The following is a 23,760-nucleotide window of genomic DNA, read 5'->3' as shown; positions in this document are numbered from 1 at the left end:
CATTACTGGCAACAAGCCTTTTACCAAGGACTACCTTGTTTACATGTCCGTTCACGTAGTTGAGATTAATGGTGTGGTTACCGATTCGATTTGGTCATGCGGGGAGTTTATGGGATTGGCTGTTTCAGGGACCCCTTCTCCAGGGAGTGAACATTTTAAAAGACACAGCGTAGGACATAATCCCTTCAAACTAGTATCGGGTGACCTTTAGCGCGATTGTTCTCCGGCGTCTGCGTGTTTGCATTGCGCGTTATGTTTTTGCACTGAATACAAACAATTGTAGCAATATGATCCGAGTCATGTTTTTTTCCTTTTTCCAAAGTTTTTAGGATTTTAGATCGATGGGTCCATTAGTAAGTATTGGAGCTATGGTGGTGATCGCGATACATTTCGTCCCGATACTGTTTGGAATGTGTGATGACATCATCACAGTTCCTCGAAAGCGGAGTAATTAATGAACCCGACTGAAGACTGAGAGATCGCAGGTTCGATTCCTGCTTGAGGATATATCTTTTCACAGTGTGTCCAATAAAAAGGTCAATTTACACCATATCTTCATTCTCACCGTTCCGGGCATTCTTTCTCAGTATTTTTCACATTGGACACGTTCCAAAAAACATTAAAAAATGGAAAAGAACATGACTCACGTCAAAACAAAGAAAATGGGTTAGTAATGATTTTCGGATATTTTCTTCGTGTTATTGTGATAAGTTATTTGGGAATTCGCTCTTGGATTTTTCGCGTTTCATGTTCACGATTAGTTGAGCTTAGTCGCGATTTTCGTAATTTCTATATACGGTATCGTAATATTTTAGTCTTATCATGAACAAGTGCAGAGTTTCATAAAAGTAAAAATGATCTTCTAAATTTGTGAACATATTCTAAACCACACAAGAACCAGTTCACGAATCCGTGAATAACAGTCTGAGTTCCGTGAAATTAATCAAGTAAAAATATCAAGATCATGCTCAAAATTTCACATTTCATGAACTAAATCAAAATTGTTAAAACGCATTTTATGGTTCTAAGAATTTTTTCACGATCGCAAATCATGGAACAGTTCATGAATAACAGTCCGGGTCTCGTGAAATAGTTCATGGGAAAACATCAACATTGTATAAGTTTTATGCTCTATTTCAAAGCCACGATAAAGATGCCATGAATCAATCACGTCGTGTAGTTAGACCGTAAGCAATGCAGATTTATGAATAAAATCACAAGTTAACATTTGGTTTATGAATAATATTCATAAACTAGTTCACGGACCGAGAAACGATTTGGTAATGACATAGCAGAAACCGTAAATGAAGTTCGCATAAAACCGATAATCTCCACAAGTAGAAGTATTATACAAGCGTTACAGAAGGAAATTGAGCACAATTATAAAGCAAATGAGTTTTGTTAACGGTTCGTTACGTAAAAGTTAATCATAGTTCATGGTACTTTATTCACGAATCTGGGAACATTTTTTTCCAGATGCTGTCTTCAACTTTTTTTTTGTCTATAGAGCTGAAAGTTTTTTTCAAGTTTTTAGTATTTTTACAATCGTTTTATTTTTGTTTTATATGTTTATCTTGTTTATCGGTTGTACGAGTGCATTGAAATTTAGTGGCTTCAAGCACGATATTATCTAGTTGTGCTGATTCGTGAAAGTGCAAGTTTTGCAGGGTTGTTAATACGATACATTTTTCGCGATAATTTATCGGCGCTACTCGTTAACGATAATGTATCGTCATCGAAAAAACCGTTAACGATAATGTATCGTCGCCTTCATCGTCATCGTCGATAATTGTATCGTCGTATTCATCGTCATCGTCGGTTCATCGGTTATCGCGATACATTTTGCGTTACTTTCCCGTTTATTGGAGTTGAAGTTGATGCGGTTAATTTTCAGTTGTTTAGAAATAAATACCTATTGAAGGACATGTTGTTGGCAGTTGAAAATCAATAGTTTTGGACATTTTCTATGCACAGCGGAGATTTTTTTTTTCAACTTTTCGGGAAAGTGTATCATACTGAAGGAAAAGTTGTTGGCAGTTGAAAATCAATAATTTTGGACATTTTCAATACGCAGAAGGGTCCGACGATGTGTCAAAATGGATTTTTTTTTAACTTTTCGAGTAAGTTGGTGCACAGAAGAGTCCCAGGTGCACAGTGCGGCAAAACGGTGATCAAAATTGTTTTGACCATGAAGAAAACAAATTTTGAGCTATTGTGTGATTAGTAATTTTTATCACGCAAAGACATATATTGAAAAAACTACTAAACCACTATTATTAGGCCATTCACAAATTATACTACACATTTAAGTGGTGTGGTGATTAACAGATTTATTATAATTTTAATTTAAACTAGAAGATTTTGAATTTTGAAAAGGATAATATACATATTTCCAATGTATATTTTTTTTCTAGTTGGGAAGCTTTTAGCCCCTCCTTCGTTTCTTCTCTCCACTATGTAACAAGATGCTTCATGCTTCCTTCTTTTACCGTCAAATATGTAGTATAATTTATGAACGGCCTCATAATAGAGTTTCAGTAGTTTTTGAATACAGTGAAGACCCGTTTTTATCAGCCCCTTGGTGAATTGACATTGATAAAATCGGCACATATTTTTTCTGGTTCTGAAGAGACGATGTCGAAACGCAAACACCAAGACCAATATATTTTTTCCTTTCTTTTTAATAAACCGCAGTAGTTAAAATAATCTTCTTTAGTCCCTCGACAAATCCTCATAACCCGTTCTGATTATTTAGTAAAAATTTCCCTTAGGAGGTCCGAGAGGTCTTACAGTACAGTAGTATTATTTTTGCATCTCTCAGATAAGAAATATATGCTAAAGAAGGAATTTACTGGAATTTGACTTGAACGTAGACTAGAGACCACCAAACGGTTTTGATAGTTTGTTTTACAGATTCGCCTTGGTGAAGCTATACCTGCGGAAATTTGTGGCTTCCATATCAAAACATTGCTTTTTGGACACGAAATCATTCGATAACTTCTAAGTTGTAAGAGATACAAATAAACTAACATTACAAAAATTCTGTATTTTCTTATGCTGAACGAAATCTTGGAACATTTTGAAATTCTACAAAATTACCAGGAAAAGTATTTTGAAATAAGCAATTTTTTGGGGTATATCAAAGAAACCTTCACAAACGTATAATTAAATCGACAGATAGACACATAGTCTCTTCAGCGAAGTTAATACTAAAGGTATTCTCAACAACTTTGCCAAAAAAAGTTTTTTTTTATTTTCATAAATGACCAAACAAAAACTTGCTTCTCAGCTTTAGAGGGATTAATCACCCAACTAATACTTTTTAAATGCAAAAAAAAAAATATAAATAAACTTTGCTGAAGACACTATAGCCAAAAATGTTTTTCGTGGTTCAAAGAATTTCTTTCGCCTTTTTGCCATTTTGAAAACACTGTGCACTGGTGGATTCTCCTGTGAATTGAAAATGTCCAAAACTATCGATTTTCAACTGCCAACAACCTGCCCTTCAATATAAAAAGTTTGCAAAAAGTTGAAAAAAATTCTATTTTGACGCACCGACGGTACATGCCCATAACTATTGATTTTCACTTATTAATAACTTCTTCAATATAATAAATTTTCTCTAAAAGTTGAAAAAATCCATTTTGACACATCGTCGAACCGCCTGTGTATTGAAAATGTTCAAAACTATTGATTGTCAACTGCCAATAACTTTCCCTTCAATATAAAACACTCCCGAAAAGTTGACAAAAAATTCCATTTTGACACATCGTCGAACCACCCCTGTGCATAGAAAATGTCCAATACTATTGATTTTCAACTGTCAACAACATGTCCTTTAATAGTTATTTATTTCTAAACAATTGAAAGTTAACCACATCAACTTCAACTCCAATAAACGGGAAAGTAACGCAAAATGTATCGCGATAACCACCGATGAATTATCGACGATGACGATGAATTTGACGATACATTATCGTCAACGGAGTTTCCGATGACGTTGACGGGTGGTTAACGTTATCGACGATGACGATTAATTATCGATTAACAACCCTGAAGTTTTGTTTGCGATTTTTGTTGACGTTATCACTGCGCACTACGTCACACTCAATTTTTCCGCCAAAAGCGACATCTTCTGGTAGATAGCTGAGATCACACATTGCGTGCAAGTTCGCTTGGATTGACGCACGTTATCATACCCGTTAGTTACTTTGCGCATATTGCATGCCCGTTAGGCGTTATTTCTACACCAAAAGCATGGCTTGTACCAACTGCTCGAAAGTGGTTAATGATTCTGATCGAATCACATGTCGTGGCTACTGCGGAAATTCGTTCCACATGATTTGCGTCAAGATGGATTATGATGTTCGTGACGTCCTGGGAACCCACCCACGGAACCTATTCTGGATGTGCAACGGCTGTGCTGACTTATTTTCGAATGATAATTTCCGTAGAATGGCTTCGCGTTGTTGCGGCATAGTAGTCCTTGAAATCTATAAAGAATGACATAGCTGATTTGAAAGATGTCGTCAAAGCTCTCTCGGTTAAAATTGACTCGAAACCGCTATCCCCAATCGTAAGCACGCCTTGGAAAGGGATTGCTGCATATAATCCAGTTTCAAACACGCCCAAGCGCAAACCTGAAGATGATCCGCTCTGTTTTGATCCCTAATATTCGTGGATCCAAAGCTGCGTTTGAAACGATAAAAACAATTTCACCACCTGAGGAGTTGTTATGGGTTTACTTGTCAGCATTCGATCCCAGCACGACGGATGATGAAATTTCTAAGCTTGTAAAAGACTGTCTGGTGGTGAATCTGCAACCGAGAATAGTGCGCCTAGTTCCTAAGGACAAGGATCTCACGTCTCTGATCTTCATAACCTTTAAAGTTGGTGTTAGCAAATCATACAGGGATAAGGCTCTGTCCAAAGACTCTTGGCCGGAGAACATCTACTTCCGTGAATTTGTGACCAATTCAAAAATTCAACGACCTATCATCAGGATTGCTGCGGAGAAGAATCCATCTGGTGGTGGACAGTAGCGCCAAGTTATTCTGGATAAACTCGTCTGTCCAACTTCTTGTACCCCGGCGAGCGATCTCGGTCTACCTGACGAATCGGCGACTTCTTCTGTGTCAGGTAAAGCCAAGAAGGGTATATGTCCTTCCGAAGCACTTCCAGATACTGCACATCCTCAATGTAAATTTCACTTACAGTCTGATGATGAACACAACTTAATGGACTCTACCGCTGCACCGAATCTTCAATGTCAAAATGAAAATTTCGATCGCATCGCATCTGTCCGCTCAGGTAAACATTTGAAGAATATATGTCCTTCCGAAGCTACACGTGATACTGCGCACCCTCAAGTACGCCTCCCATTGCAGTCAGCCGCTGGACACAACAGTCATAACTCGGACATTCCCTCCGCACCGCTGCTTGCTCCCCTTCTGGACAACAGTACATCCTGCTCTCCCCGCGTCACTCGCGGTTATGCTGATCATCGAACTCGCAGTCCTGGTATGCAGCACGACACCTCTCACATGACGCTGATCGTTTGCGGATCTACTATCAGAACGCGAGAGAGCTTAAGACGAAAATTGATGACGTGTATTTAGCTGCTGTGGACGGTGACTACGATGTTTGCGTCTTCACCGAAACATGGCTTGATGCGAGGATAACATCGGTGCAGCTTTTCGGCGATACTTACACCGTGTACCGTGCGGACCGAAATAGTGGCAACAGTATTCGCAGTCGTGGAGGAGGAGTTTTGATTGCTGTTCCACCGCATTTGCCTCATGTGAGATTGATGTAGGTAGTTTAACCAGTATTGAGGCTGTTTGGGTTAGAGTTACAACTCCATCGAGGAACTTTTATATTGGTGCTGTCTATATTCCTCCTGAAAAGCGACTCGACTGCAATGTCATGCTACTTTACATTGATGCTGTGAATAACGCTTCTTCACAAGCTGGCGCGGATGGCGTGATGATTGTCCTTGGTGATTTCAATCAGCCAGGGCTCATTTGGGTTCCGTCACGACACGGATACCTTAACCCTGACCCGATTGCTTCGATAACCAACATCGCCAATCGTATGCTACTGGACAGATTTGCTTTCAACGGATTAAGTCAAGTAAGCATGATTCCCAATCACCAGTCACGCTTTCTGGATCTCGTCTTTGTTAGTGAGACTATTATACCTGTATGTTCCGTCAATGAAGCATCCAGCGTGATTGTTCCACTTGACAACTTTCATCCCGCGCTTGAAATCTCAATTGGCACTATTCGCTCAGTTCAGTACGTAGAAACTGTTTCTGTCGACCGTCTCAACTTTCGCAAAACTGATTTTGTAAAGATACGCAGTTCTCTGTCGCAAATTAATTGGAGTGTACTGTATGCCCAAAGGAGTGTTAATGCTGCAGTTGCCCTCTACAAGCGACTACTACTGAACTGTGTTGAGACCTCAGTGCCTAAATGTCAGCCTCCTAGCAAGCCGCCCTGGTCAAGCAGCACTCTTCGAAAGCTAAAACGTACTTGAGCAAAAACTCTACGTGCGTTCACAAATCTACGGTGTCCTCTTTCTAAGCGCATGTTCACTTTTGCCAGTAATGAGTATCGTTGTTACAACAAGCTTCTGTATAAACACTATGTAAACCGCATGCAGAATAATCTACGCCGAAACCCGAAGGGCTTTTGGTCATTTGTCAACACGAAGCGAAAAGAAACTGGACTTCCATCAAGGATGCTTTACGACGGCGAAGAAGCTACGACAACTGTGGCGAAATGTACGCTGTTTGCCAGATTCTTCTCAAGTGTTTTTTCAGCTGACTCGCCAACCGCAATCGAACTCGAAAATGCTTCTCGTGACGTTCCTGCTTGTGCTGTTGATATGGATGTGTTTACTGTCTCCGAACAAATAGTTATATCTGCAATCCGGAAAACCAAGTCATCTTATGCATCCGGCCTCAGTGCTATACCTTCAACTGTATTGAAAAAATATTCGGACTTACTTGTAACACCACTTGCATATATTTTTAACCTATCGCTTCAGCAGCAAACGTTTCCTGAGGATTGGAAATGCTCAGTTATGTTCCCGGTATTCAAGAAAGGTGACAAACGCAACATAGCGAACTATCGCGGAATCACTTCGCTAGGAGTCGAATCTAAAGTGTTTGAATCAATTATCAACGAGGCGTTATTTTCTGCTTGTCGACACTACATTAGTACATCTCAGCACGGATTTTTCCCAGGACGTTCAGTCGAGACGAATCTCGTCTGCTTCACGTCATTTTGCATGGAAGAATTGTCTAAGAAATTGCAGGTGGATACTATCTACACTGATCTAAAGGCAGCTTTTGATAGAGTTAATCATGAGATACTGATAACAAAGCTTGATAAAGTAGAGTGTTCTACTAGATTCTGCCATTGGCTTCGATCCTACCTTGTACACCGTGAAGTCGTTGTTCAAATTGGCGATATTGTTTCAGAATCCTTTATCAACACTTTCGGAGTTCCTCAAGGTAGTACGCTGGGTCCACTGCTTTTTTCACTGTTCGTGAATGATGCAGTTTTCGTTCTAAGGCGTGGAGGAAAGCTGTTTTTTACCAACGACTTAAATTTTTTTCTTGTTATACGAAATGAAGCCGATTGCCGTGAGCTACAGCATCTTATCGACACCTTTTATAGCTGGTGTGTAAGAAACATGATGGTCCTTAGTGTTGCCAAATGTTTTGTCATCAGCTATTTTCGAACGAGAAATATGCTTACCTTCAACTATAACATCGCAGGAACTCTGCTGCAACGCGTTGACCACGTGAAGGATCTAGGAGTCATTCTTGATGAAAAGCTAACGTATACTCATCACGTCTCTGCGTCCATCGACAAAACCAATCGATTACTGGGATTTATTTTTAAAATTTCTAGTGAATTTCGGGATCCTCTGTGTTTCAAGGCTCTTTATTGCTCATTGGTGTGCCCGCAGTTGGAATTTGCAAACGTCGTTTGGTGCCCCTATCAAGCAACGTGGAGCCTTAGGATCGAAGCAGTCCAGCGTAAATTCATACGATATGCGTTACGTGGATTGCCGTGGAACGATCCATTAAACCTGCCACCGTACGAGGACCGTTGTCGTCTTTTAGGACTTTATACTTTAACGCATCGGAGACATGCAGCGCAGGCTGCTTTCGTGTCAAAGATTCTGCTGGCTGAATATGATGATCCGGAGCTACTAGCGCAAATCAGCCTCTACGCGCCTACCCGTTCTCTTCGCCCACGAGCCCTGCTGCATTCTGAAATGCGCAGCACTAACTACGCTGCCAACAGTCCGATTTTAGCAATGAGTCGTCGCTTCAACGAATTTGCTGAAATTTTCGACTTCGTCGTGAATTATTCGCAGTTTCGTCGTCGTGTATTGTCACTAGTTTAATTGTGTTTAGTTTAACTTAGTTTAGTTTAGTTCATTTAGACAAATGGTCAGTTGGACTTTTTTATACAAATACAAATACAAACATAAATACAAACAGAATAAAAGCAAGTAATCGGAAACAAAGCGAATTTATAAACCTCAAAAAGTTATGTTCGAAATATTGATATTTTATATTTTTAATAAATTTCTTATGTATTGAATGATATATAGTAAAAGTTTTATGATCATTGGATTAGAACAGGATTTTTAACAGCAGTTTTAACGTAGCGATGTCCGGACTTTTTAATGATTTTTATTTCCGAAATCACAATATCTATATTCACTTCAAATGAATGTTGTTTTTTTGGTTAAGGTGCGATATAAGCACAACTAGTTTCATTTTATACGGTAACAAAAGAACTTGGTTTGCGATTACAATATATTTACTAAGTTTGCTTGGAACTATGACTTTTTCGTTTAATTATGTTTGAGGGAGATCAAAAATATTGTACAATCAGACGAAACATTTCGGAACGGTCACATATTATACATTCTGTAGGAAATTACTTCTACTTTTCGAATAGCATGGTCTCCTTTTGCGCCTAGGTGGCAAACGGGTTTAGAGATTTTTAAAAGTTTTGTTGCTGCTTTGGAGATGCATGGTGTTTTGTGCAAGATAATAAGAAAATCTATAGTAAACCAACACGTTACAAAATGGATTTCAAGTTCAAGTTCAATTATACTATATGGAAAAATGCGTTTAATATTTTAGGACTTTTGATATCAAAAATGAATTCGGCACCTCAAAATTAGCTTAAGTTGTGATTTTTAGCCAAATTAGACAACTTTTTAGGTTTTGTCCGTTAGGTTTTGTTTGTTAGAAGATTCGCCACTGTGCGACGGCGGCGTGGCGCAGCAGCACACATGCCGGAAGTTGCCTTCTTGGTTTTCAAAATGGCATCAATGGTCCATTTCTGTCTTTTACTCACCCCCTTTCAAATGACACCCATATTGATGATGCTTTTCACTGTTTTGTGTTAACCGGAAGCCGCCATCTTGGTTTTCAAAATGGTGTCAATCACCAATTTCTGTCTTCTGTTGACCACCCGGTTTACAATGACACGATTATTGATGGTAGTTTTCACTATTTTGAGGTAATTTGATTCCATCTGGAACCGGTGTCGAAATGGCAATACCGAGGTTGAGGGAACTGTGGGATTGTATGATTGGAATAACTTATATTAAATATGAATTCCAAAAGCTAGAGTGATAGAAAAGTATATACAAGGTTTCTGAGGTTTTCCCGGAACAGTTTTTCAGTAGCCAAGATTAGTCTAATTCCTGTTCATTGTGAAGGATCTATGGAAAACAGTGATATGTAGGCCAAGTCAAAAAATTCTACTTACATTTATGAGATGTTTCTTCAAAATCCCACTTGGATGCCGGATATTCCCCGCGGGGTTTCAGAATAATTTCGAAATCGGCCAACGAATTCGAACGCCAGTAGGGACACAGAAACTGGACTTAATTCCAGATCTCTTAAATCCGTTCCATCCAAATCAGTCAAAAATTGACGTAACGAGAATGAAAATAAAATCAAATTTTCAGAAAAGTTATAACCTGGTACTGTAAAGGTTACGATATAAAACATCTATAATTTGACGATCCCCAAAAATTGACGATGGTGTTCGTGTGACGATTAGTAAGGGACCAGTCATAAATTACCAAGTCCCGTTAAGCTTATGCATCGAACCATGTCACAGATGAATAATGAAAAATAAAGAAAAAGTTTTGACCTACTGTCCATTTGAACGAAATTGTATATACCATACCTGGAAACTGTGAGCTCGAACGAATTCCCGGCGGCAATAATCACGTCCTGTGCTTCCTTGTGTCTGAGATTGAATACCTCGGTGTTGTTAACCTTAACTAGTGCATCGCCGGGCAACAGACCAGCCTGATCAGCAACGCTTCCGCCATTTACCTGTAAGTGGAAAAGAAAACGAATTTTAGACTCTTCCGTTAATTTGCCATATATTTATCTGTCAACAATTGGCCTAATTGAACTTTGCTGATCTGCCACATTTGGAACCGAAATTCAATCCACGGTCTATTTTTGGTAACCATCCGGTACGATATTGTTTTTAATTTACCACGTCCGTGCGGCACGACCAGAATTCACCGGTAGGTACTGAGCTAGGTCGGCTGCCGTGGTGGGTCGTGCGCAAATAAATCATTTATCAGAAATAGATTCTATTCCTGGGGTGGCAGCAAATTTCACTTTCTTCCCAAAGCGCGGGGGTCACTTATTTGTTGGGATATGTGTGTAAAATAAATTCCACCCAGGTTTGTGGGGAGATTTAAGCTGAACAGTCGAGCAAACCATCGCCGGTGTCCTCTCGGCACACATAGCTTTAATCCGGATAACCTCCGGGGACACGTTTCCATGCCATTAATTCGTTTTAGTTTTGTCTCGTTCGGGTAGCTCCCCGTATCTTGCCTAGAGCGATTTTCATTGCTAATGAAGCTATTAGCAACGTGACTGTATAGGCGAGTGCCATTTTTTACTTTCGATTTTGTTGTCGTCGTCGTCGTTAAGCACATGGGAAGTTAATCGACGATGGTACAGCTTCAAATCGGGTAAAAAATCGTGTCGGTCATATTTTTAATTATGAAAATTGATTGAATTTCCTGGTTCTATTAATTGGCTGAAAATACAATGTATGCATAACAAATAAAATGTCTCAACTTCGATTAGTTTATGCTGTGCTTCGCAAGTATACGTTTGAAGGGGTAAAATATATTTGTTGTTAGAAGGTGTTGTATGTGGCAATTATCTCATCAGAAACAAATGGAATCTGTTGAACAATTATCAAACTTACTTATGATTCAGTAATTATTGAATATTGAATAAAATAGTTCTGTGTCTAATATTTATTGAGGAGGTGAGCCTTGATAGGTTTGAATTTCGTCGCTTTCTATAAGCCTAATTATATTTCTACAAACAGATTGTAAACATGCACTTTTCTACCGCTGCTAACAACAAAGCACACCTAACTAGCTTCCTGTAGGTCTCCATTTTGCCAGTCGATACAAATTGGCCTGTCAACGAAGTAAGAATAACGCACTGCCCACCAACCACCGTCGGTAGCAATGGCAGCAGACTCGCGGACCTCAGCACGCCAGTTGATTAATTTATGACCCAGGCACGCTGTAGGTACTAAGCCCAAACAAACACGCGTCAGCACTTACCATTTTTCGCGCATGAGTTTGAAAAGTTCGACCATAAGCACTTTTCTAATCGATAGAATTCTTCTACATTTGATAATCCCCTTCTGGGCTTAAGGATCGTTGGTGGTGAGTCATTCCAGGTGGTCGGATGCGATGAAACTGAGAGCGGTCTAAGACCCAATCCATCTCGGGCGCAAAAAAAGCTCTCGAACCGGAATTTTGTAAATGAACGACGTGACCAGTTATTGAACTTTAATACACCGTATACGTATCTACAGCCTGAAAAGTGGTTCTTGATCGATGAAGGCAAGTGATAAATTGCACCAGAAAGCCCGAGAAATATATGACCTAGCAACCCCCTTTGGGGAGTAATATGACATAATCACGAGTTCTAGTTTTTTTTCACTTTCGATCTGTCGATTGTCACCTAGCTCAATAGCTCTGGGTGAGACCTGGTTGTTGGGAAAAGCCGCATTCATAAAGTAGAAAATAAACAACACATCAAAACTTAGAATGCAAACAATAAATTCACTGTCGAACACACCCTGTGCCTCGCTGCAGACTATGGCGGTGAACAATAATTTCATTTCAGATAGCATTACCTGGATAAATTGGTCTATGATTTGTGCAGTGTTCTGGCTTAGATCGGCACTTGCATGTTAGGGTGCGATTGTTGGATGTTTACTCGATACGTCTAACTAGCCGGTCGTCGGTGCCGGGGCGACATTCTCAGAAACTCATGCGCCACGGAACCGTATAGGAAAGTGCAAAACGGTAATTGAGGACCACTTTGAGTGTAGATTGATTGATTTATGCCGCGTGTCAACCGGTCGGGGTTTACACTTTTTTTTTGCAACGGATTCGGTAGGTGAGGCTGTTGTGAGATTTTCAAGCTTTATAAGGGGTTGACGAAAACGATTCAAGCGCCACCAACTTATTGACTATCATGAACGATTGAAGGAGAGTTTCGAGAAAATTCATTTTTTGAACGAAAGTGGGGCTGTAAGAATAGTTACATATATATTGCATAGTTAGCATTTATCGCTGTTTGTCTGAAAAATGGGACCCAACCTCTATAATAGATTCCTTATAGAATATTTCACACGCGATTATAAAGGGTGAGTCGATAATTATTGCGACACTTCAGGTTGATTGCTAAATCAGCTATAATTATCGAAATGGAACAAAGGTTTTACAGTAGTATATGTACGTATTTTAGCTTACATTCGTCAATTAAATATTAGCTAACGTTTTTAGAGAGTGTCGGGTTCCAATTCTTTCGAACACGATCCCAACCCGAATCCGAGAGTTTGAAAATTGAAAAACCCAAACCCGACTCGAGCCCGAGAATGGAAATTTTGTAAAACTGGATCCAAGGCTCATCTAAGAATTATAGAATCACTCGAACCTGAAGTTAGAATTGTATCTCTAGTTTCAAGATAACTGTGAAATTTCTCATAAAAACTTACTTCCCCTTTGTTTATCAAACTATATTTTTAGTTTTAAGATAACTGTGAAATATTTCGTAAAGAACTATTCCTCCCCCTTCTGAATATCAAACTGGATTCCTTGTTTTAAAATTTTGCATAAAAAAATTACTGGCGAGTGGAATTCGCATTTATATATACTATTATTGAATGCCTAATTATTAATGTTCTGAGAAACTTACAAATCATCGATATCTTAACCGAAAAGTAGGATAAACGGGGCGGTAAATGCATGTGGAAACAAAAGGCGTAATGATGACAGATTCAAACAACCTTGCCCGTCGTACTTAACCAAAAACCATTCCTGCAAGAGTAGTTTTGTATAACTTATTACATGTATTAAATAAGGCTATGTCAATTGGTAATTCGTATTCGACAGTTTACACGACGTCACCCACGAAACTGGTTGGTTCGATCAAACTTGTGTCGAAGGGTGTCAATCAAGATTCTCTGACGCGTTCTTGATGTCACATCATTAGCTAGCTCGGTAGAGATGCTTCGAAATTTCTAATGAAGTTCTCGGAACGACTGCAAACTTCTATAGATCCGCTAATTGCTTGAACAGAACGCACAATTTTTACGATCAATCCCTTGAGATCGTGGAAATTCGTGTATTTTCAAGAAGGAATCTGGATCATGCAACGGCCCAGCCAATCTGGCAGAAAGTGCTTGTTTCATATATGTACTTCTGATTTGATAGTGGCGCTAGTATACCATTACCATATGAGTATCGTCGTTGATAAGCTGTCTCTACTTCCCGTAAATTTTAATCTATTATATTCTTACCCTTACAAAGCCAGTATTGAAAAGCATCCTGGAAAACACTGCAGTTATTCTTTAGTGTTTTTCTTGTCAACATGAATATTTGAAGCATATTATAATATATCGCAAATATTAAAACGGCCAGGCCTACTGTGCAGAGTTATGTTTGAAGATGTTTCAATATTATACGGCAATTGAATTATTCACTTAATGAACAATTCAACCAACGAATCGTTTTGAAACTTGAATGAGAAAGAAACGAGGACAACCGTACCGACCGTTTCAGATTATAGGGGGTTAGGATAAAACGTTGGGAGTGACTTGGCTAAGAAGGTTAATGTCACTCCTTTGGTCCTTTGGGATGGGACAGAGGTATTTACACCTTGCCCTGGCTAAAGAGCCTAGGTTAAAGCACCTTTACTCGCTCTAGAAATATTAGCAATAACTACATAATTCCTAAGAATTAGGAAGTCATTGCAAATATTATTATCTTCTGACTAGAGACAGCAATCTACGTACCCTAATCTGTGTGATATTTATTGCCTGCGACAATGCTACTGCTGCTACTGAAAAACTGAATAGTGATCTAGGAAGTTTGAGTTCTTGGCTAAAATTGAAACGGAACGTGACGAAAACAAAATACATATTGATTGAGAAAAACCCAATGAAAATCCCGTAGATTTTTACTCGCTTAAATCAATATTATCCGACAAATTTTATTTGACTTAGATTATTGACGATTATCATGAAAAATAAATCGCGTAGAGATTTTAGACACGAAACACTTATTTTCGAATGCTCTCTCATGAGTGCTTGCTTAACCCTCCGGCACTCGCGCGAATGGCTCCCCGAATAAGAAGCTGCTGGTGCTGAAACAAGATTTCGCTAGAGTTTCTGGTGGTGTTGCACTAAATACAACGGCGCGAGTACCGGAGGGTTCAAAAATAAAATAGTTTAGGCAGTTTGCAAATGTTAAAACCTGAGCCCGACCCGAATCCAAAAATATTTCGTAATAAATTCGTAAAACCCGAACCCGACCCGAACCCGAAAGCTTAAAATTTCAAAAACCCGGACCCGACCCGAAGCCGAGAAATTCAATATCCGTCGGGTCCGGGTTTCGGGTCCAAAATTCCGAACCCGATCATCTCTAGTGTTTTCCACTTGTTAATTATTTGCTTTTCATCTGGCAAGGGATGGTTGGTCTTCCGAAGTCCCAATATAGCTCAATGTGTTTCAATATGGCGGTATTCAGGACAGTTTGGTTGGTTCATATCCATCGGCACAAAATTCACAGATCTAGTCGCATACCACTTCTGCATGGCTTTGGAGTAGTGGCATGGCGCCAAATTGGGCTAAATCAAGGTCTTTTGAGCCTGTCCAATCAAAAACGACAAACGACAATGCATCTGCTTGAAATCTGCTTTGAAGTTAATGTAGGTATTTATTGAGAGCGAAAATGGAGCTTAGGCTTACGATCACCTTTATCCAGCTCCATCATATTAGAATGCAGGGTGCATTGTTCTCATATATATATTCAATGAGCGATGAAATTCAATGGATTCGTCTTTTCATTTCCTCTTTGGATACTAATCACATACAAAACAAAACAATGAAGCCAAAGCCCCTTCTACTTTCGATTATACGAAAACGAGTAGCATAATTAGTGACTTTCTTTTCCTTATGGCAATCCTAATAATCAGTCTTTATTTATTTACACTTACAGTAATTGCAGATTTCAGATTTGAATTTTCATAAAATGAAAATAAGGCAATGCTCATCATAAAACACAACTAGAATGCAGTAAATACGGGAAATATGTACATCTATCATATTTCAGTCTTTCAATACCATCGCTAGCTTAAAAATCCATGAAATCGAACAGCGACAAATAAATATCACTATGTTAGTGTCGCTCTTTCGTCATTTTCGCCTGATAATGGATATCATTTGAAAGGGGGTAATCAGTAGATTTCGAAAATTGATGATAACCGCCATTTTGAAATCCAAGTTTTACCACAAAATAGTATGAACCATCAACAAAATGGATGTCATTTGAAGGGGGTGCTCAGTAGACAACAGTAATTGATGATTAGCGCCATTTTGAAATCCAAGCCGGCGACTTCTGGTTACCACAAAATAGCAAGAGCCATCATCAATATGGATGTCATTTGCAAGGGGGTGGTTCGTAGACATCCGAAATTGATGATTAGTGCCATTTTGAAGTTCAAGATGGCGACTTCCGCTTACCACAAAATGGTTAGAGACATCATCAATATGGATCTCATTTAAAAGGGTAGAATAGTCAATTTGATATCCAAAATGGCGACTTACGGTTGCTATTAAACTATCATAATGAATAATGAATAATGAATCGAATGCGAATAAATTAAAAAAAAAATTGCGGATAACGGAACTAATTTTACGCTAGCTGCATTAGAGTAGCTTGATGTGAAGCAAACAATTTGATACTTGATAATATTGATATTCTTTCAAATTATAAATGGAAAGCTGCCTCGATATTTATATGACCGATTTAAAAAAGAAGTGATATACATAGGTACCATACCAGAAAAACGCATGTCATGCAAGAAAAATACATTTTTAGTTCATCACAAAGTTCCTTGCTGTACGAAGATTAAGTTTTTCAATTCGATGCCTAGATAGATTAAACGTGCGATGCCATTGGCGGAGTTCAAAACACTATTTATTACACACATAAAATCTGTCTTGTAGACAAATTTTTTGGATTTTTATATTTTAAGGTTATTTGAATAGTTATGTAATACCATGATAATTGTAGTTTTTTTAATTGCATCTCGATACGTTACATTTTATTGCATTTTTGTTACTTATTTATTTAAGTTATTAAAACACGTTAAAAAATGTCCACAGAACTTAGAGCCACGCGAGTGAAACTAATCTCAAAATATTTTTTAAGTACCTAGGGCGACGAGGCTATATTTCTACTTATATTTTAATGGCACACACGTTTCATATTTCGGGTATACGTGATGCATTTTTATCACTAAAACATCTGGCAACATGCTCCTGTAGGTATTTCTAAAGAACGGGTAGACTCAAGTGAGTTTTCACCTACTGAAAAGGTGAGGGGTTAATCGGGGTTTTTTGGTGGATGAGAAGATTGGGTAATGTTGGTGAAGTTGCAGTTTTGTTTTGCGATCCTTGTCAGTTAAACAAAACGAAATGCCATCTGACAAAAGAAAAAAATGATTGGTATTAATTTTTATCGCATGTTTGCAAGCAATAATATTTTATATCTACCAAATTCCTCAGGGGATATTCAGTAGCGTAGTATTTTATATAGGAGTACAAATATTTCGAACAGTTTTTATCGAACTTAAGAAATGGTATATGCTGTCATTCTCTTTGTTGTCTCATTCGAAACAGGTTTAAAACTGTGTTTTGAATAAAAAACATTCAGCGCATACACTCAAGTTCGCTCAGGTTATAGATTCATAATTTAAAAAAATTTAAAAATGAGTCAAATAGCGATATTTTTATTTTCGGCATTATTTCCCATTTATTGTTTATAAAAAATTTCTTTTAAATTTTTACAATCGTTGCTGGGTTATTTTTTTACATTTTAACGACATTCAATTAGCTAGAGATTACTGAGTAGGGAAAGTTATGAAAATTAGAGCCATAGTACTCAAGTAAGAGCAAGGATGTGAAGTATACAGATCGGTAAACTAGAAGTGGCAAGCTCATTAAAACAGGCTTAATATCTTACGGGCTCAACTTTTGTCTTCTGCTGATGATGGTCCAGCTTAGGCAGCATAACTAGAATCACTCGAGTTCACCAGCAGGTCTCTTGGCTTAGACAGACTCACTAGAGTAATATGGCTCTAATTCTCATAACTTTCCCTACCCAGTAATCTCTAGTTAAATCAATGTCGTTAAAATGTAAAAAAGAAAATGTGACATAGTCGAAATAAAAAAGGAAAATAGGTTGTTGGGTTATCCACATAGACTTTTGATTTCACATAGCCCTATGGAAGAAAGTCTATAGATGTGATATCCCCCGATCTAGGCAGCGAACTGACAGGTCCACGGAGAGAAATTGAACATTCACCAAATTTCTCACGCAATCATTTCACTACTATATTATTTGTGCGGCACATGGCGTCGTCTTGTTGAAACCAAATGTTGTCAAGACTACTGGAATCGTGATCGGGCAGTAACCAGTCTGTTAACATGCTTTTAAACCAAGACTCTTCTGTAAAATACGCCATGTTGTTACGACAAGCTAAGTTGTCGAATCGATTATTCGCGATCAGCGTGTACACTCTCGGCCAACGCCGCTATGTTTGCTTTACTGCATACTGAATGTGGTCGATTTGGTTGCTATCATCCTATACCGTGAACTGCGACACTAACTTTTCGATTGTTTGGCGATTGGTGAACTCAGGTCGCCGATGTCAACCATAGTATGGCACGAAACACATTGCTCACAGAGCCCTGATTTTGGTAATACCATTGAACAACAATATCATGATAGTTTGTTTTTGTTGTTAATCACTAGAAAACCTCACGTTGAATCATAATATAACATCAAACTGAAAATTTTAACACTTGAACTTATTCTACACAGCAGCGGTTAGAGCTGGTGTTATTGAAAGTTACACAAATGCAAATAAAAAAGATAATATGATTATTAGGATTATTAGGATTATTATTAGGACAGCGAAGTGAAAGAAGATGGGGTTTTTTTATATACGTGACTTTAATTTCTTTTCATTTGTGAATTATGTTTTCGAAAAAGTGGCTATGATATTTTGTCGCACTACCACACTGATCTGGGACACGAAACGTTATCTATTCATATCATATCGTGTCATCATATGACCGAGTCCCAATCAGGGAAGAGCGGTCGTGTTGGTAGGATCGAAACGCTAGCCTTGTAACTTCCTGTATACTAGAAATCGCAACGTACTGACCACCCTATTTCAAATGATTCTTATATTCTCACTATTTTGTGGTAACCGGAAGTCGCTATCTTGGATATCAAAATGACACTAATCATATTCCGATGTCTACTAACCAGCCCTTTTCAAATGGCACCCCTACCGATAATGGTTCCTCACTATTTTGTGATAACCGCAAGTCGCCATCTTAGATTTAAAAATGGTGCTAATCGTCAAGTTTCGATGTCTACTAAGCAGCCCTTTTCTAATGAAACCCCTACCGATTATGGTTCTCACTATTTTTAACTATTTAACCGACATTCGTCATCTTGGATTTCAAAATGGCCCTAAACATCGATTTCCGATGTCCACTGAGCACCCTCTTTCAAAGACATCCATATTAATAATAGTTCTCACATCCATATTAATGATTTTATGGTACCCGGAAGAATTGGCGCTAAGTATCAATTTCAGATGCCTACTGATCACTCCCAATCAAATGACAGCCATATTGCTTATAATTCCCACTATTTTGTGGGAACCGGAAGTCACCATCTTAGATTTAAACTAGTGGTCAATTTTTGATGTCTGCTAACCACTTCTTTTTAAATGACACCCATATTGATGATGGTTCTCACTACTTTGTGATAATCGGAAATAGCCATCTTGAATTTTAACAAATGCGCTTATCATTAATTTCCGATGCCTATTGATCACCCCCTTTCAAATGACATCCATATTAATGATGGTACTCATCAGGGCCGGCGGAAAGCGTGGGTAGTATGGGTAGTACTACCCACTCGAAAATACCCGAGTGGGTAATTACCCACACGAAATTTTGAACCATTCAAAAAATTTAGATGTGCAACGCATGTATCTCGCACTACACACATTTGAAAACATCGATGTGCCACAATTCGATTTGCATAAACGAACGTGAATTAATGTGAATGTAATGTAAGCGTGTGCATTGCGAAAAGGGAAAAATCCTTACTAATGGACCCCTCACCCTATGCTTTCTACTCACTCGGGCGTAAAGTGTTTCGCCGCTCCTGGTTCTCATTATTTTGTGATAATCGGAAGTCGCCATGTTGGTTTTCAAAACGGCGGTGATCATAAATTTTCGATGTCTGCTGACCGCTTCCTTTCAAATAACACCCATATTTTATTTATTTATTTATTTCGTCTTCGGCATATACCGTACAGATAACTCTTAATTGTTAACGTCAATATTAAAAATTTTTAATTGCGAATTTATAACTAGATTTAGTGGTATGGAGGTCGTAAACTAGAGAAGTTTCGTTGAATTTGCTATAACATCTGTTTACCGGATTATTCTGGCCATAAGCTGTACGATATCTAGGAATCCACAAAGGCGGATGATTTCTTATACCACAGCGCGTAGAAATCCACAAAATCAACTGTATTCCGTTTCAGAAAACCCAGTGTTGCAAAGACCTTCGCTGTTGTTTCAGTGATGTAGTCGGCGAAACGAAGTTTTCTGTCGAACAACACTTCCAAGTCACGGATAGAATCCACTCTCTCTATGACACAGGCTAGAAGGGTATATTCGTAATACCTTACTATTGGCGAGCGCCCGAAACTTATCACCTTACATTTATCGACGTTGATCTGTTTAGTAAGCACCATTCCTCTATATTGTCTATATCATCTTGAAGCACAGCAGAGTCGAGTCCTGAGGCAATGGAGCGAAAGATTTTCAGATCATCAGCGTAGAATAGTTTTCCAGACTTGAAGCGGGCGTCGATGAATAAGAGAAAGATAAGTGGCCTTAGGTGGCTTCCTTGAGGCACACCGGTTGGCGTTTTGAACGTGCTTGAACGTGTGGTACTGATTCTAACGAAAGCGGATCGCTCGGAGAGGTAGGAATGTAGCCATCTGGTAACCCATCCAGGAAAACCGAATCGTTCCAGCTTCAAAACAGCAATGTTGTGGGGCACCTTGTCGAATGCTTTTGTCAAATCAAAATATATTGCGTCCACTTGTTGAGGCTTCTCGACAGCTGGAACCAGAAAACTTGTGTACGTCATCAAGTTCGAAGTGGCGGAACGTTTTTTTATAAATCCGTGTTGACGTTCGTCGATTATGTTGGAAGAAGCAGGGCACATCGGATTGTAGATAAATATTTCCAGAACTTTAGCTAGACAGCTCAGCAGCGAGATTCCTCTGTAGTTTTCGATATTGTGGATGTTTCCAGCTTTATGGATGGGAACTATGGCAGCTTCTTTCCATACACTTGGGGAAAATATTTTCCGAGATTGAGAGCTGGAAAATTATGCTTACCGGTGCAGAGAGAGCTTGGGCACAATGTTTTATAAACGCAGGATGCAAGCAATCCGGACCAGGCCCTTTCAACGGATCAAGGCTCAAGACAGTGCGCTGAATACATCCGCATCATTTACGTTAGGACGAGGTAGGTTGACAGTATACGTTGGTTATGTTTCAAGGTACTGTTGCGATGAATAGACAGGAGGCCTGGTAAATACATCTTGGAAGTGCTCTGCAAATAGGTCCGCCGACTGTGAATTTTTGTTTCGAATATAGACATTTTCTGGTATACCCTCGGAACGTTTTCTGGTATTTATAAACGTCCAGAATGTCGAGGGATTGTTACGAAGGTTGCGTTGGACTTGGTGCAGATAGTCAACGAATGCACTGTTACGGGCTATTTCATGTTGCAGTTGCATTTAATGAAGAATAGTTTTTTGTCGTCGGTCCCACGACGCAAGTATCACTTTCGTAGTTTCCGGAGTACGTTGCGTAGGTGACAAAGCTTGGAATTTCACCACGGAAACTTATAATCTGCTTTTCTGCTGATACGTTTTTTAGGAACATAGCGGTGAAGAATCTCATATATTGCTTCGTAGAACGCCGCAACTGCCTGATCCAAATCGTTTTCATCCAGCATATCACGCCAATTGAATGCACCAATGGCCATTGAGACTTCATCGAGGCATCGAGTAAAGTCAGAGTTGAGATCGTCGTTGATTGTATCTAAAGCGTCACTACCATCAGAACGCGTATCAAATCTCAAAACGAAGGGTTTATGGTGAGGGTCTACCTTCAGTATAGATGTTGGAGGCTCAATCAGTTCGAACAGGTCCGTGTCGTTGACGATGGATAAATCGAGGGTCCGTCCATTCACGTTGCTAAGAGAGCAGATTTGACACCAACCACCAGCGACCACAGCGTTTCTGTGATAGCCATCTCTTGTTCCGACGTTGCATTTTCAGGCATGTAGCACTTTAGGTCGTCATCGAAGATCCACCGAAGACGAGAGAGATTGTAAGCGTCTACAACAAGTACATTGTCTTGTCGGTTGGTCCTCTTGAGAATATTCTGGACCGCAGGAGTGAAAGTTATACATGTCAAGATTGCTGTTCGGTCTCAGATAAATGCAGCAAACATATAAAGATCGGCCTGGCAGTGAAACACGTAAAACAACTTGTTCCAAATGTTCACATCCAGGTAACTGTAGTACAGTTTCAGTTGGATTTTTCTCTATCGCTATAAGAGCACCACCTCCTCGGTTTAGATGACTAGTAGAAGAGTTGCGAGAGGGAGTTCGGAAGTTAATTTAGTGTTATAATCGGCTATTGATGTGCTGCTACTTCTGTGATAACATGAAATTGCCATCTTGAATTTCAAAATTACGCTTATCATCTGTTTGTGCCTACTTCTAATCTATCGTCGTTAGAATAATAGGGTTTCACTGTACATATAGCATACGTGCAATCGGCATACCATTAAGATTAGATTCATTTTGTGTAGTTGTAGTGAAGATAATTTACGCTTCTGTTGGCAGTATTGCCAAGTCAGTGCATCGTCGCTGTTGTGCTATCTTATAACAAGCGCCATTTAGCACATTACGAGAAAAACGATTTTTAAATTTTCAATGTCTTAAAACTTATAATTGGTAGAAACAATTCAGAGAGGACAATCTATGCTCCTCTCTGTTCTGTATTAATCTCTCAAATATTTCGAAGATCCGTTGACTATGTTGAGAGTTTTTGCTAAAAAATGTAAACAAAAGTCGCACTCACACGTGTCAGGTGTGTATTGATGACAAAATTTGTATGACGAGTCGTAATTCTGCATGGAAAATTTTTTATTCAAATAAATCAACAATTTTTAACTTTTATTCATATATTCGGCTTAATTCGGTCTAGAAACAATCGGTGAGATGCATTTAAAAGGAAATTGATCAAGGAATCTAGAAAAATAATAGTAAATTTTTGTTTACAGTGTTGCCCAATATGCAATTTTTCAATTTAAAAGTAAAACTATATATTTCTCGCAATACATGAATTTTCATTTTAAAAATCATTATGCCAGCGTGTTCCTTGGACATTTTTACACATAAAGTCATCTGAAACTTCAATATAACTTGAGTCAATCCTAATATACATCTATTTGAAACAAAAAACCATTTATCATCACGTTTCTTACTATATTTCAGTAACAATTTCAGAATTTCAAAAATTCTGAAAACCATTTTGTAGAGATTTTTCTGGCAAGTAATGTGGCATATCTAACTCAGTTTACCCCAAAATGGCGTTTGTCATAAGATAGCACAACTGCGATGAATCATTAAATTGCGATAAATAATTTCAGGAACCATTCTTAGTATAAAAATGAAATATTCTTCCTCTCTTTTTAGCCCATTTTTGCGCAAAGGTTTTTTTTATATCCTATTTTTGCTCTTACAGGTATTTAAACCGGTTTTGTTCTTAATAAAAACGTATACCGTTTGTCTCGCATTGAATTTTCAACCAACTCTTGCTCTCAGCTTTTCATATGTTCATTGGATTCATTTTTTCGGAAGTTAGACTTCACTTCGATGACGCACATTTTCTAACAAAGAAACTAGTGTCGGTCGTGTCAGAATACATTAAATTTATTTCTATAAATATCTTCGCTTATAAATCTTT

At 38.6% G+C, this 23,760-nt stretch overlaps 1 protein-coding gene across 7 annotated transcripts in view; it reads right to left on the bottom strand.

Annotated features, from left to right (window-relative positions):
• LOC131688868 (PDZ and LIM domain protein Zasp-like) overlaps positions 1-23,760 on the bottom strand; it is a 218,001-nt gene that overhangs the window by 54,309 nt on the left and 139,932 nt on the right. For all 7 annotated transcript variants that reach the window (XM_058973454.1, XM_058973452.1, XM_058973453.1 and 4 more), the window contains exon 5: positions 10,236-10,387. In XM_058973454.1, the coding sequence (XP_058829437.1) occupies positions 10,236-10,387 (152 nt within the window). The remainder of the gene's footprint in view (positions 1-10,235; positions 10,388-23,760) is intronic.

Source organism: Topomyia yanbarensis, chromosome 3, assembly GCF_030247195.1.
Source record: "Topomyia yanbarensis strain Yona2022 chromosome 3, ASM3024719v1, whole genome shotgun sequence".
Classification (NCBI taxonomy): domain Eukaryota; kingdom Metazoa; phylum Arthropoda; class Insecta; order Diptera; family Culicidae; genus Topomyia; species Topomyia yanbarensis.
This window is presented reverse-complemented; position numbering and strand designations above follow the sequence as displayed.